The sequence below is a fragment of the Ictalurus furcatus genome, chromosome 8 (genome assembly GCF_023375685.1).
Source record: "Ictalurus furcatus strain D&B chromosome 8, Billie_1.0, whole genome shotgun sequence".
Classification (NCBI taxonomy): Eukaryota; Metazoa; Chordata; class Actinopteri; order Siluriformes; family Ictaluridae; genus Ictalurus; species Ictalurus furcatus.
The window spans coordinates 24637802-24653050 of NC_071262.1; the positions used below are offsets into that span (position 1 = coordinate 24637802).

General features: G+C 39.5%; 1 protein-coding gene across 2 annotated transcripts in view; it reads left to right on the forward strand.

Annotated features, from left to right (window-relative positions):
- Window positions 1-13662: 13662 nt before the first annotated feature.
- The window catches only part of aff2 (AF4/FMR2 family, member 2), a 261030-nt gene continuing 259443 nt past the window's right edge, over window positions 13663-15249 (forward strand). For both annotated transcript variants that reach the window (XM_053631672.1, XM_053631673.1), the window contains exon 1: window positions 13663-13888. In XM_053631672.1, the coding sequence (XP_053487647.1) occupies window positions 13836-13888 (53 nt within the window). In that variant the 5' untranslated portion in view covers window positions 13663-13835. The remainder of the gene's footprint in view (window positions 13889-15249) is intronic.

The window sequence follows — 15249 nt, forward strand, 5'->3', positions numbered from 1 at the left end:
CTGTCTTAAAAACCGTCATGAGTCTGTAATGGATATCCTGACATGGGCTCAGGAATACTTTCGTAAAGCTTTGTCAGTCAACACCATTCGCCGCTGCATCCACATATGCAAGTTAAGGCTTTACTATTCAAAGCAGAAGTCATACATCAGCACTGTCCAGAAACGCCGCCGACTTTTCTGGGCTCGGTCTCATCTGAGATGGACAGTAGTACAGTGGAATCGTGTTTTGTGGTCCGACGACTCAACATTTCAAATAGTTTTTGTACAAAACAACCATCGTGTTCTCCGGGCCAAAGAGGAAAAGGACCATCCGAGCTGTTATCAGCGTCAGGTCCAAAAGCCAGTGTCTGTCATGGTATGGGGGTGTGTCAGTGCACATGGCATGGGTAACTTGCACATCTGTGAGGCAGCGTTAATGTAGAAAGATATGTACACATTCTGGAGCAACATATGCTGCCACCCAGAGCAGGACAACGCCAAACCACATTCTGCCCGGATTACAAGCGCATGGTTGCATAAGCAGAGAATGCAGGTGCTAGCATGGCCTGCCTGCAGTCCTGACCTGTCTCCCATTGAGAACGTGTGGTGCATTATCAAGTGCAAAATAAGGCAACGAAGGTCCTGTACAGTTACGCAGTTGAAGAAATGGATAACGGATGAATGGGGGAAAATTCCACTTGTTAAACTTAACCAACTGGTGTCTTCACTCAGCGTCCAAGCACTTAATAAGTGTTATTAAAAGAAAAGGTGACTGTGAGAAACTTTAAAAGTTGGGCAAGGAGAAGGAAGGCAGAGGCAGGCTTGACGCAACTCAACTCTTTTATTTCACTTTTTTCCTTTTATGCTTTTCAGTGTTCGCTTTACGTTTCTTTTCTTTTGCTTAAGACATGCATGCACACATACAAAACACATTCGTGTCATGCTGATGTCTCTCTCTCTCTCTCTGCACGTGTCTCTCTCCCTCTTATCCTCGCCTCGTCTCACTGCAACAGAGAACATTCATTACATTCATTAGGAGAATAGACCCTTTCCACATGACATCACGCAACTTCCATTCTGACTCAAAGCCGTGTATGGTTACTTCCGCCAGCATAGTGGAACGCTATGGAGTTTACCCAGTCCTTTCTACATCTGCCAGAAATACGTCTAGATGATGTACAGTGACTTGCAGACAAATTTTTACTTACGACACGTTCTAAACTTGATAAAGGATACAAACACTTCATTGAGCAGTACCTGTTTAATTATGAAGGTAAGCATTTTTGTATTGTCCAGCCCAGCTTACGTTAGTGTAGTGGTTAGGATAACGGTAGTTGCTAGCTTTCTCTTCTGCAAATAGAAAGTCTTTAAGTCCTTATTCTTAATTAATTTACTGTAATACACATTGCAAACTCTTGTTACAATCGTGTTTCCATATTACTGATGTTAGCTGTAGATTGTGTATTGTTAGATAAAAGTCAGTGATGTATTCATGGTTAATGTTGCGCCCTTTCACCAAAACATCGCATTGGAGTACAGTATCGAGTGTAGTTTCGATGAGAGGGCGTTGTCACAGGTCCATGAATGATGAGGAGGCTAATCACCTTCAAGTTTATTTATTTTTATTTCCTTCATTAATATTAAAAGAATCAAAACACAAAAGAATCAAAATACAGGAACCGGAAAAATACATAAACATTGTTATTCTAAACTTTACCTTTCGTGTTTTGTGTTGTTAGTTAGCACGTTCCTGTATTTTCCTGAAGTTTCCAGTACGAGTAAGGTAAAACGGAAGTACGTATACACTGCTTTGTGGAAAAGCGAACGTTTTCTGATGCCATTGTGAAAAGGGACTGTCCCTCACAGGTGTCAGGCTCAACCGGTGCTTGTCCACGCCTCCGCCTCCACAGTGATGTTACACAGTCGACTGTCCCAACTTTTTTGGAGTGCGTTGCAGTGATGAGATTTGAAATGAGTGTACATTTTCAAAAATGAATTAAATTCACAAAGTAAAAATTCTAATAATGTGTTAATAATGTGTTTTCAATATAGTACAAGGTTAAACTGATTCAGATTTTCAAATGACTCTTTGTTTTTATGCATTTTCCATACTGTCCCAACTTTTTCGGAATTGGGGTTGTACTAAGTTTGTATGGTCTAATCCAGAAAGTGTTACTAAGGATGAATGAATGACATTGTATGTTCATGTTAATGTATATGCTCTTTCTTTGTTTGCTTGTTGCTTGCATGAAAGTAACATGCAAAAATAATTTTTGAATAATGCATTCATCTTTAGCATCTCAGCTATCTGTCTGTGTACGTATGGATGCATGTAGTGTATGTATGTAGTATAATATGTATTCATCTATTTTTTACTTCCATATCCTTATCTATTACATCACCTGTTCTTTTTTTTTCTAAACATCAACTATCTAACTGTTCAACTTATCCTCTGCCCACGGTAGTCTCAGATTCCTGTTCTTGTCTCACCGAATTGGAATATAGTCTTTCGAGATGCTGTTCTGCTCAATACTGTTGAAAAGAGTGGTGATTTGAATTACTATAGGAATGGTAACCAACCGTTTTCCTGAAGACTTTAGCTCCAACAATAATCGTGCCCACCTGACCATCTAATCATTGCCTTAAGAAGTTCCTGATCAACTAAAACAGGTGTGTTAGATTTTAGTTGGAGGTTGCAGGAAGGTAGAGCTTTAGGAAGAGCGTGGTGACCACTGTATTATGGAATTTGCTCCTACAGAATTACCAATCACTGGATGTTTTGTTGTTGTTGTTGTTATTGTTGTTCTTGTTATTGTTATTGTCATTATTGTTCACATAATTCTATGTAAACTCTAATAATCCCAGGAGATCAGCAGTTTCTGAAATACTCAAACCAGCCCATCTGGCACCAACACCAAATCACTGAGATCACATTTCCCCACCTCTATTCTGATGTTTAATGTGAGCATTAAAAGAAGCATTTGACCTGTAACTACATGAGGATACATGCGTCCACAGAGGTATGTCTGTCTGACTTAGCAAAGCTAAGCTGTGCTGAGAAACCTCCATTACCAAAATAAAATTCAGTCCTAGAGTGCTCCTTATCCAGTGATGGACAGAGGGCTGACAATTGTGCACTGCAACAGATGGGTAGTCAGTAATTACATACTTATACCCATTAATTACCCTGATGTATACGGAGATAAAACTGATAAAATGGCTAATCAGTGTAAAGGTACATGTTAAGGTACAGCTGAGGAACCTCTAGCCATGATGTCTGAACGTTCTTCACCCCTGATCCATCTGAAGCCAGCTAAAGGCCTTATGAATCACTCATGAGAAATCTATTGCTCCTCCTATGTGAATAAAGACATTCCCTGAAACCTCCAGATAAAATCAGTGAGGGAACATTCTGGAGTGTTTTATCATGCGCACTTGCAAAGAAACGCAAAGAGTTTGCACATGTTGAAGCAAACAGGAATTTAACAAGCAACTGTGAGTCACTTACAGCTGCCCGAAAAATACACAGTCGCTGTCTTACTACGCATCTGTCTTACTTCATCAGCAATCCAACCGTAGCCTAAGAAGGCAATCTATATTTCCTAAAAGCAGTATAGTGTTTAAATTTTTGATTGCGATTCGAAAAACTCTCCCAGATGCATCAATTTATAGCAAACTAAAGATTATACATAGATGAGTCTTCGTCCTGTGGAACGCACACAGCTATGAGTTAATCAAGTATATTCAGTGTAAGATGCCGACAGAGGAAAGTTTGGATTGGGGGGCGGGCGTCAGATAATTAACTCAGAAATTACAGTGGTATAATTAGGGGGTGATCCCCTTCAGACTGTATCAGCACAGCCCATAATGACTAGCTTATTCATTTCAGTGAGATTAAAAAGGACGAGGAGCGTGGCCTTGACGAAGGATTTCTCTCATCACTCGTCATAGATGCTGCCTGAGGCGACTGCCTTCGTTTAGAGCCCCTGACATGGAGCTTGGCTGGGGTGGGACATTTAACAGCAAAAAAAAAAAAAAAAGGGCTTACAGCGCATGGAAATCATAAATGCAGTATCTCAAAATATTAGAATAAAGAATTCATAATACACAAATGTCAAGCTGAGAAGAGTTCTAATCAGCGAATTAACTCAAAACACCTGCAAAATTTTCCTAAGAATTTTAATCTCTCAGTCTGGTTCAGTACACACTCTTGTCAGATTAAAGTAATATTGCATTTCATTTGGAAATCAAGGTTCCAGAGTCTGGAGGAAGAGTGGAGAGGAACAGAATCCAAGTTGGTTGAAGTCCAGTGTGAAGTTTCCACAGTCAGTGATGATTTGGGTTGCCATGTCTTCTGCTGGTGTTGGTCCACTGTGTTTTCTCAAGTCGAGAGTTGATGCCGTGTCTACCAGGAGATTTTAGAGCACTTCATGCTTCCATCTGCTGACGAACTTTATGGAGACGCTGATTTCCTTTTCCAGCAGGACTTGGCACCTGTCCACAGTGCTAAAACTATTAGTAACTGGTTTACTGACCATGGTATTACCGTGCTTGATTGGCCAGCCGACTCGCCGGACCCAAACCCCATAGAGAATCTATGAGAATCACCAGCCCCAACAATACAGACGAGCTGAAGGACGCTATCAAAGCAACCTGGGCTTCCAGAACACCTCAGCAGTGCCACAGGCTGATCGTCTCCATGCCACGCCGCACTGATGCAATAATTCATGCAAAAGGATTAAAGCCCTGACCACATATTGAGTGCATAAATTAACATACTTTTCATCAGGTTGACATTTCTGCATTATAAATTCTTTATTCGAATATTTTGAGATACTGAATGGTTGATTTCCATGAGCTGAAAGCCGTAATCATCAAGATTTAAACAAAAACAAACAAACAAAAAGCTTTAAATATATCACTTTATGTGTAATGAATCTAGAATATATGAAAGTTCCACTTTTTGAATTCAATTATGGAAAAAAATGAACTTTTCCACAATAAATTTTTTTTTTGAGATGCACCTGTATTTGATTGTAATGCTCTGACATGTATGCTTTAAACACACAATGCTGAGACTTATTATCTGTTGATGAGTGACACCTGAAATTGACTTAATTATACATTGGGTTATTGTTCTACATTTAAAGTGTCTACATTTAAACATACACTACATGGCCAAAAGTATGTGGACACCTAAGTATTGAAAATCCCATTCCAAAACCTCCACTCTTCTGCGAAGTCTTTCCACAGCTGTAAGGATTTGTTCCCCACAAGAGGTCAGGCAATGATGTCCAGCAAGAAAGCCTGCCATTAATACAGTGTTTCAGTTCTTTCCAAAGGTGTTCATGAGGTTAAGATCAGGGTTCAATGCAGGCCACTTGAGTTCTTCTACATCAACAACACCATGACAAAGATCTTCATATAGGTGTTATGGTCAGGTGTCTACATATTTTCGGCTGTATAGTGTATATAATAGTGAGGAATCATTGCTCAGACTTTTGTACCCTATGGTAGGCAGTTTTAATGGTCTCTGACCTGGCTGCTGGACTTCTATAAACGAATAGACTTCTGGTCATTTTTTTTATTCTATCAGTGTATGCATAGATTGTATATTGCTATGTATGTGAAATTTACTGTATGATAAGCTTCATGATTCCGAATGAGCTTAGTAGCTGGCAATTTGCTTCGCTAGCAAATATTAATGAATATCCATTTAAAATGTTACCTACACTTTCAGGTCTAGTGCCATGTGGTCACTCATGCTAAATAAAAACTAATATAATGCATCACTTCATTTACTGAAACTGACATTTCAGGCCCACTCACTGTTTTTCTTGGGTAAACCTCTCCTTCCTGTTTATGTCTACCTGTCACAAAATAGTGTGCGGGACTAAAACCTGTTTGACTCAAATGCAGTGTCTCAGTGAAATTCATTCTTTCATTTATTTCATTTTAATACCTGCTTCATCTTAGTCAGGATCACAGAGGATTCAAAGCCTATCCCTGGAATACCAAAGCGGAAATACACCCTGGATGGGATGTCAGTCCATCATAGGAACCCATACACACACAAATTGACAGTTAGGTGTAGTTTAGCTTAACCAGTTCACCAACTGGCATGTTCTTGAGAGGTGGAAGGAAACCGGAGAACCCTGCGGAAACCCACATGGACACGGGGAGCACAGAGAGTATCCCAGGCAATGGTCTGCACTTATATAGCGCTTTTATCCAAAGTGATTTAAACTGGGTCTCATTCACCCATTCACACACACACCAATGGTAGCAGAGCTGCCATACAAGGTGCTAACTTGCCATCGGGAGCAACTTGGGGTTCAGTGTCTTGCCCAAGGAGACTTCGGCATGTGGAGTCACGTGGACTGGGAATCGAACCGCCAACCCTACGATTAGTGGTCAACCCCCTCTACCACCTGAACCACAGTCGCCTGGGCTGGTCAGGATCATATCGAAGACCCCAGTAACGTTAGTATCTTTTTCAGAACTAGATATTCATTGTTCCTATAACACTTCACATGACACTTACTATATTGTAATGATCAATACTTTGTTGCTAGTTGCTTTGTTAGTCTTGTTAGTTAGGTCTCACTGAATAAGTGCTGGCAAATACTGTAGGTTATTTTAATACTTAAGTGTAATCAGATTTCTCAGAACTACCCTTGAGCCTTGAGCACTTGTGTGTTTACACACACACACACACACGCACACACACAGACACACACACACGCACACACTAGCCCTCAGAGATTTGCTCATGCTGCTGGCTTATCCAACCTCTTACCCGGGTGAAAAAAAACCCAGAATGCATCACTCCGCCTCCACAACCCACTGGGCAAATAAGCCCTGACAGACGTAAATGCCAAATTTGAATGTCTTATTCAAAGTCTGTGTTTATCCTAATGTGTTCGAGTGATTTCATTGTGTTTCATTTGACTCAAACGCTTTTGCACTTTCACCTGAACTGTTTTTAACCTTTCATTTGAACTGGCTGGAATTTGCAGTCATTGTACATGTTAGTACAACATCTCATCCAGACGTGTATACAGTAATTGAACTCCTGATCTAGAAAAATAATCAAAATCATAATCCTGACTAATTATAATTATTATAATTACACATAATGATTGTAATTTTTTACTGAATGCCTTTCATACATCTAAATTGCAGTGCAAAGTGCTTACTGGTGTGCACAAGAATAGAGCTTGACATACAGGGGGGAAAAATGTAATACATATAAAGCAAAGGATACCCTCGCTTGTCATTGTATTAGGAACACTTGTATACATGCTCATTCATAAAATTATCCAATCAGGCAATGATGTGGCAGCAGCGTAATACATAAAATCAGATAAGCTTCAAGCATCAGAATGGGGGGAAATGTGATTGCAGTGATATGGTTGTTGGTGCCACATTAGCTGGTTTGAGTCTTTCAGAAACTGTTGATCTCCTTTTTTTTCACACATAACAGTCTGTACAGTTTACACAAAATGGTGTGAAAGCCAAAAGTACAATCAGTGAGTGGCAGATCTGCGGGTGGAAACGTCTTGTTGATCAGAGGTCAGGGGAGAATGCATAGACTCATTGTGGAATCAACACCATGAAGAACTGAAGCTGTTCTATGAGCAACCTGGGGTAGTATGGTGTCCCTAAGAAATTGGCCGGTGAGCATATAAACAGTAACGTAGATAGTTACAGTAATATATATATATATATATATATATATATATATATATATATATATATATATATATATATATAACGTCCTCTCACATTCAACTGCTTTTATTTATGTGTAAATATTTTTAGTAACATAAAAACATTCAATATCTGAGACATAAACTGAAGAAGTTTCACAGAAATGTGTCGAAAAGAAATGGAATAATGAGTCCCTGAACAAAGAGGAGGTCAATATTAATAGTAACAGTCAGTATGTGGTGGCCTCCAGCTGCTTTAAGTACTACAGCGCATCTCATCCTCATGGACTGCACCAGATTTGTCAGTTCTTGCTGTGAGATGTTACTCCACTCTTCCGCCAAGGCATTTGTAAGTTCTCGATCACGTCTGGGGACACACATGGTTACATGTCATTTTCCACTGCGAGGACGATCAGCTGTCCTTCCTGTCTCCCTGTAGCACTGTCTTAGGAGACTTACAGTACAGACATTGCAGTTTCTTGTTCTGGACACATCTGCAGTCCTCATGCCTCCCTGCAGCAGGACTATGGCATGTTGACGCAGGTGAGCAGGAACCCTAGGCATCTTTCTTCTGGTGTTTTTCAGAGTCAGTAGAAAGGTCTCTTTAGTGTCCTAACTTATTGTAACTGTGACCTTAATCACCTACTGCCTGTAAACTGTTCGTGTCTTAAGGACTGTTCCACAGATGCATGTGCAATAATTGTTCATGGTTCAGTCAACAAGCATGAAAAACATCGTTTAAACCCTTTCCCATAAAGATCTGTAAAGCTTATTTGGATTTTACAAAATTGTAATATATATAGAAAAGTGACATGAACGTTACATTACAATATATTTTATTTGCATGTGCGGTTTTTACACACAATTAAATTATTATCGTAAATAATAACGTGTTTACTTAGTTTACATGGCATAACATGGTGACGCTTTTTTTTTATTCATATAGTACATATTGTTTACATAAACACATTGTGATCACATGTAAATACATAAAGATACACTATGAAGCCTCATGAGTATTGCAGTATGTTCCAGATTTTTAGGAGCTTTAAAAAAAGGCTGCTTTCTCGCTGCTTTTCTTGTTTGTTTTTTTCCATTTTGGCACATTCAGTAAGCCATCACTGATGACCTTAAAAACTCTATTTGGAACACAGCCTGTCAAGCATTCAGAGGTGTATGAAGTTGCCAAGCCGTTACAAGCTTTAAGAACAGCAAATGTGTAAATGAAACAGTTTGCTGAAACAGGTGGACTGTTCTCCCATAATCCTTTCTGGTTTGTGTAATCTCTCTGTCTTTTACATTTTTAGATAATCGAGTTTTTAATAACCTAGGCAATGTGAGGGAGGATTAAACTTGTGCTATATTCCTAATAATTCGAAATAAAAGCAGTCACAGTGACATTATCCGTGTAGCTTTAAATGTCAGCGGACAGTTCCATCCTTGAACTTGCTTTTCTGAGTAATCCCCTTTTTAACTGGTCGATGACTTTTGGTGCCTCTGCACTGCCATATTGCGCTGCCATATTCTTTCCATATTTAAAAAATTATTTTAATGGATTCAAAATATGCACTGTTCGTTTGAGATTGATACTTTTCTAGAACTTTCTTCAGGAATAGCTGCTTGGGCTTCTGCTTGTTTGGGTATGTTCTCTAAAAAAAAAAAAAAAAAATTCACTACCTTCCAGGAACAAGTGCATTTATTGAATTATGTGATCATGTGATCTTAATACACCTCAAAACAGATGTATTAAGATCATGTGGCAGACAGGTTGACTCTATTTACTGAATTATGTGACTTTTAATGGCAACTGGCTGCACCAGAGCTAATTTAAGGGTTTCACAGCAATGAGGGTGAATACTTTTTTTAAAAAATGATTTAGCACACTATATTGATTTTTGGTCCCTTTTCCATATTGGATAATATTTTGTGCATATTCATGATATATAATTAAGTCTATTTCAGTTCCACGTTATTGCACTACAAAATATGGACAAGTTCAAGGGCGGGGTGTGAATACTTAAGCAAGGCACTGCAGGTGATAGAAATTGAAATATTAGCACACAACAAATATTCCTTCATGGAGTGCCCATAAAATACATTCCTTGCACATCACATCTGTTATTGCTTGCCAGTTCCAGGAGGTGAAAAGTGTCATTTTTCCCTTTTTGCTGTTTCTTTATTGTCAAAAACAAGGTGACAAGGGCAGGCACGGCAGTGTATCAGTGTGAGCTATTGTTAGCTACAGCAGTATCCTCCATACTGCTGCTACCTGACCAATGTGAAATCCATCAGCGAAGCATCCATTCGTGTAACGTGCGGGAAGTCATTCTACCTCAGAAATTTATCTCTCCAAGCCCTTCGTGTTATTTCAAGCCAAGATTAATATCAGCTATACCGTCTCTGCTGTGAATTATAAGAGGGCATCCTCAGGCAATGTAAAATATGCAAGAAAAAAAAGAAGAAAATAAAAGAGATGTGTGTTTTTGCAATATACCACATGAACCATGACCGACTTACTGTATGCAGCTCAAACTGTTATGATGTCAACAACAAACATATGCAGACTTGTTTAGTGGCCTGTTTTCTAGCAACATGGCCTTTATGGAAGCCAGCTGAACATTTGTATCAGGAAGTAAAGTGACTAGACATGTTCCTGACAGCATGTTCGTGTGTGTAATGCTTCCGTTACGCCTTCGGGGAAATGAATGCATACAAGAGTTTGCCTTTAACGTATTAAAGAAGCGCAGCTGTCTGTGATCAAAGTCATATTTTACACTGTTTTGATCATCGCAGTAGTAGATCTACTAGAAAATATCTGTAAATATCATATACAAGGGTCCTTCTTTCATTTCAAAGACACATAATATGAAGAAAATGTTACTAAAACTGTATAAATGCATGACTCAACATTTTTTTCTAGCAGGCCAGTAGTTCTAAAAGTAGTCGATTAGCCGTGTTGTCAGTAGTTAAAGCAGAAACTGATTCAGGAGTCGTTATATTACGCTGTTTTATTTGTGCGGTGAAGAAATCGTCACATCAATTAACAGCCGCATACAGGCTACAAAATACATTTACAGCTGCAATAAATACCCCAAATAAAATTCTGTGGATCATATTACCATAATTAAGGATGTTCCAGTGCTTAAAACGCAGTAGTGTGCAAGGGCTGGTGGCTCAGCTGAAATAGTTGATCATGAGTATGGAAGTTCATGTCCACAAGCATGTTATTGCACAGGTGATGTGTGTTTTTTCACATTAAATTACATCATTTTTACATGAATAACTACATACACACACTGACCGATCGATTAGGAACGCTATAATAATACTGGATATGGCCTCGCTTTGCTCTCAAAACAGCTTCAATTCCTCATGCATTGGATTCCACAAGATGTTGGAAACATTCCTTGAAAATGTTGATCAATGTTGACATGATCATCATGAAATTCTTGCAGATTTTTCAGGTGCACTTTTATGCTGTGAATCTCCTGTTCTACCACATCCCAAAGATCCCTGAATCCTGGGAAGGTCACTGAAGAACACTGAACTCATTCTCATGTTCATGAAACCAGTGTGAGATGACTTTTGCTTTGTGACATGGTGCATTATCATGCTGAAAGAAGCCATGAGAAGATGGTTAAATTGTGGCCATGAATGGATGCACATGGTCAGGAACAACACTCAAATAGGCTGTGGCATTCAAACGATGATTGATTGGTATTAAAGTATGTAAAGAAAATATTCCCCACTCCATTACACCACCTCCACCATCCTGGACTGTTAACACAAGGCAGGTTGAGTCCAAGGATTCATACTGTTGGGACCAAAATCTGACCCTACCATATGCGTGCCTCAGCAGAAAACGTTTCATCAGATCAGGCTATGTTTGTCCAGTCTTCAACTGCACAGTTTTGGTGAGCCTGTGCTCATTGCAGCCTCAGCTTTCTGTTCTTGGCTGACAGAAGTGGAACCAACGTGGTCTTCTGCTGTTGTAGTCCATCCACCTCAAGGTTCGATGTGTTGTGCATTCTGAGATGCTTTTCTGCTCACCAAAATTGTTCAAAGTGGTTACGAAATGTTTCGGAAAATTGTTAAAGCTCGTCATTTCTGAACATTTCATAAACCGAATGTTAAGTGTAGATAGAAACAGTTTTTTTTTAATTATTATTATTTTGTCTTAACTGCATTGTTTCTAGTTTTATAAAACATGCGGTCATATTCAAGCTGACATTTAGTTTGTTTTTGATTAGGACATGAACAACTTCCTAGAACTTCCTAAAATGATCACAAAATCATTTTTAACTCATTCAATTTATGAGACTTAATTGAGTAATTAATTAATTAACATACAAACTTTGACAGTAGTTGATAGTTCTCATGACAGCTGTAGTGAAATTAAAAAAATATTAATAATAATGTGGGTTTCCTCTGGGTTCTCCAGTTTCCTTCCACTTTCCAAAAACATGATGGCAGGAGGATTGGCTGTTACAAATTGCTTCTAGGTGTAAATGAGTGTGTGAAAATGTGTGTGCATGATGGCTTGTGATGGACTGGCCAGTCCCACTAGCATTTCGCGATTGTAGAAATGAACTCAAAATCAAGTATACTCCACAATATTCATAGGAGCTCACAAATTTTTTTTTTTTTTTTTTTTAAATGCCGCAGATTTTCAGCAGATTTGGGGCAAGACACATCATGTGACATCATCACAACACACATTCAGTCAAAGCACTCGTTTATTCACGTGCGTCAAACATGAGTACAGTGAAAAGGTCTCATTCACCAACAACTGTCACTTCGAAAGACCATGCAAAACAATTTAGTGCAATTGCAATTTTGCCAATTCACGCAAAAAGGACTGACTGGCATTCCATCCGTGGTATATTCTCACCTCCTGTCCAGTGCTCTTGGATGCACTGCAACCCTGAGTATGATAGTGTTTATTCAGGTTGAATGAATGAATAATAAACAAATAATGCTTCTTCTTCTTCTTCTTCTTCTTCTTCTTCTTCTTCTTCTTCTTCTTCTTCTTATTATTATTATTATTATTATTATTATTATGAGCGAACGGTGGCTTAGTGGTTCACACGTTCGCCTCACACCTCTAGGGTTGGGGGTTCGATTCCTGTTGCTGCCCTGCGTGTGTGTGGAGTTTGCATGTTCTCCCCGTGTTGCAGGGGTTTCCTCCGGGTACTCCGGTTTCCTCCCCCAGTCCAAAGACATGCATGGTAGGCTGTGTGGCATGTCCAAAGTGTCAGTAGTGTATGAATGGGTGTGTGAATGGGTGCGTGTGTGACTGCACCCTGCGGTGGATTGGCCCCCTGTCCAAGGTGTACTCCGCCTTGTGCCCATGCTCCTTGGGATAGGCTCCAGGTTCCCCATGACCCAGTAGCGGTAAGCAGTACAGAAAATGGATGGATTATCATTATTATTATTATTATTAACCACAATCTATATGAAAATCTATAATATATAATAATCAGAATCTTCCAAAACATATATATATATATATATATATATATATATATATATATATATATATATATATACATATATATTTTTTTAGATCACTCAAGAGACAATTAACGCTAACGTCGCCGCACGCGCCGCTCTTTTTGACAGCAAGGTGGGCGGAGCCACGCTGCCCATTCACCCAATTGAATTCCTCCGCCTTTCTCCAATGACAGCTCTCAGCGCGCCGAGACTCCGCCCACCGCGGGGCTGCGTGTGGTTGAGCGGCGAGCCAGGCAGTGTAGGCTTTTCTCCTGCGGTGTGTGTGCGCGCGCGCGCGCGTGTGTGTGTGTGTTGCTGAAAGAGAGAAAGGGGACAGGACAACACAGTCAGGCGGTATATATATATATATATATATATATATATATATATATATATATATATATATTTATATATATATATATACACACACACACGCGCGCGCGCTCGTACGCACGCGCGCTCTCTCTCTCACTCTCTCTCTCTCTCTCTCTCACTCTCTCTCTCACACGCACACACATACGCACACACACACACGCGCGTGCGCGCGCACACGCACACGCGCACACACAGTCAGGGGCTCGCGCGGTCCCTACACGCAGCCTGACGCATAAACGCTCCGCCGCCGCCGCCGGTACCTTCCTGATCACTACAATGGACCTATTCGAGCTGGACTTCTTCAGGGAGTGGGAGCTGGAGCAGCAATGGTAGGCGCGTTTTTGAAACATTTCTGCAAACGTTAACGTCTTTTGTCCAAAAATATGCCAAACTGACGTGGTTCCCATTGCAATCAGTGACCGGGTCTTTATCTTATGGCATGCATCAGAAATGCTGTTTGGAAAGCGATCAGGATGCTCAGGCTGTGCGGGAATCTGTGGAGCGGTTTTATACGGGGAAAAGTGTCGGGTTGAAGCTCGCGCGCCGCCTCACTGCCACCTCACACTGGCGCTCCAAGTTCTCCAGAGCTGTCCACGTAGTTACTTGCCTTCTCTAGACTTTCTGCTGCCTTTCCCCCCCTTCACATGCATGCACTGATGCATTGATATTCTCTAAATAGCCTGTATACAAACATATTGTTTACCAAAGCAACAGTGTGTCTTCATGGCAACGTTGACGCTTTGAACGTGTGCTGTGATCTCAAGTCTTAAACAATGTTGCATGAAAATGAGAGAGTATTATTATACAGCTTAGGAATTCCTCTCTGCAGCTATAACTCTGTAATTCGGGGGTTTGATCCTCTTCACCACTGTGAGGTTTATTTTTTGCTCTGCTGCAATTACTAAAGTGAGAGGCTTGGAGCTATTCCGAGCCATCACGTTATCAAAGCCTTTCATTGAAGTTATAGTGTGTGTGTGTGTGTGTGTGTGTGTGTGTGTGTGCATGGATTCAAACACCTAAATTAGTTCTGCATGTAGAACAGAATGCGCATTAATAGTCATTAATAAAATAAAAATAAACCAAGCTTGCTTAATAAACTTTACTATCTTTATTATAATAATCTTTATTAGGCGCTGATAATATTGCTGTCATTAAGCATCAAGTAAGTAATTCGGCTCCAATTTGTGGTTAAAAACTTTCCATGCATAAGAAAGATAAATAAATAAATAAAATAAAAATAAATAAAAAAGGCTTCCTTTATGTCCCATGTCCAGTTAGACACTTTGTTTTGTTTTGTTTTGCATGCATGCTATGATAAAATTGCTGTCATAAACTATAATATTAGGCTTGTAGGCCTTAAGCATGACAAAATCTGCTTTGCACATTCCAGACCGACATACAGTTCTCATGTGTGGTTGAATTTACAAACTGTTGGTGAAAGATTCATTTTTTTTTTTTACTTTACATTCAAAAACAAACAAACAAAACAAAACAAAAACATTCCTTTATGCCGCATATTTAACATTCACAATAGCGTCTTCATTTACAAATAGAAAAGTATGATGTGCTTATGAAATGTGAAACTATTGCAGGTTTCATTCAGGAGGATGCGGTGCAGAATTCTTTCGAAAAATGGGCCTTATTTCGAAAGGAAATAAATAAATAAATAAATAAATACACGTCCTCTTAG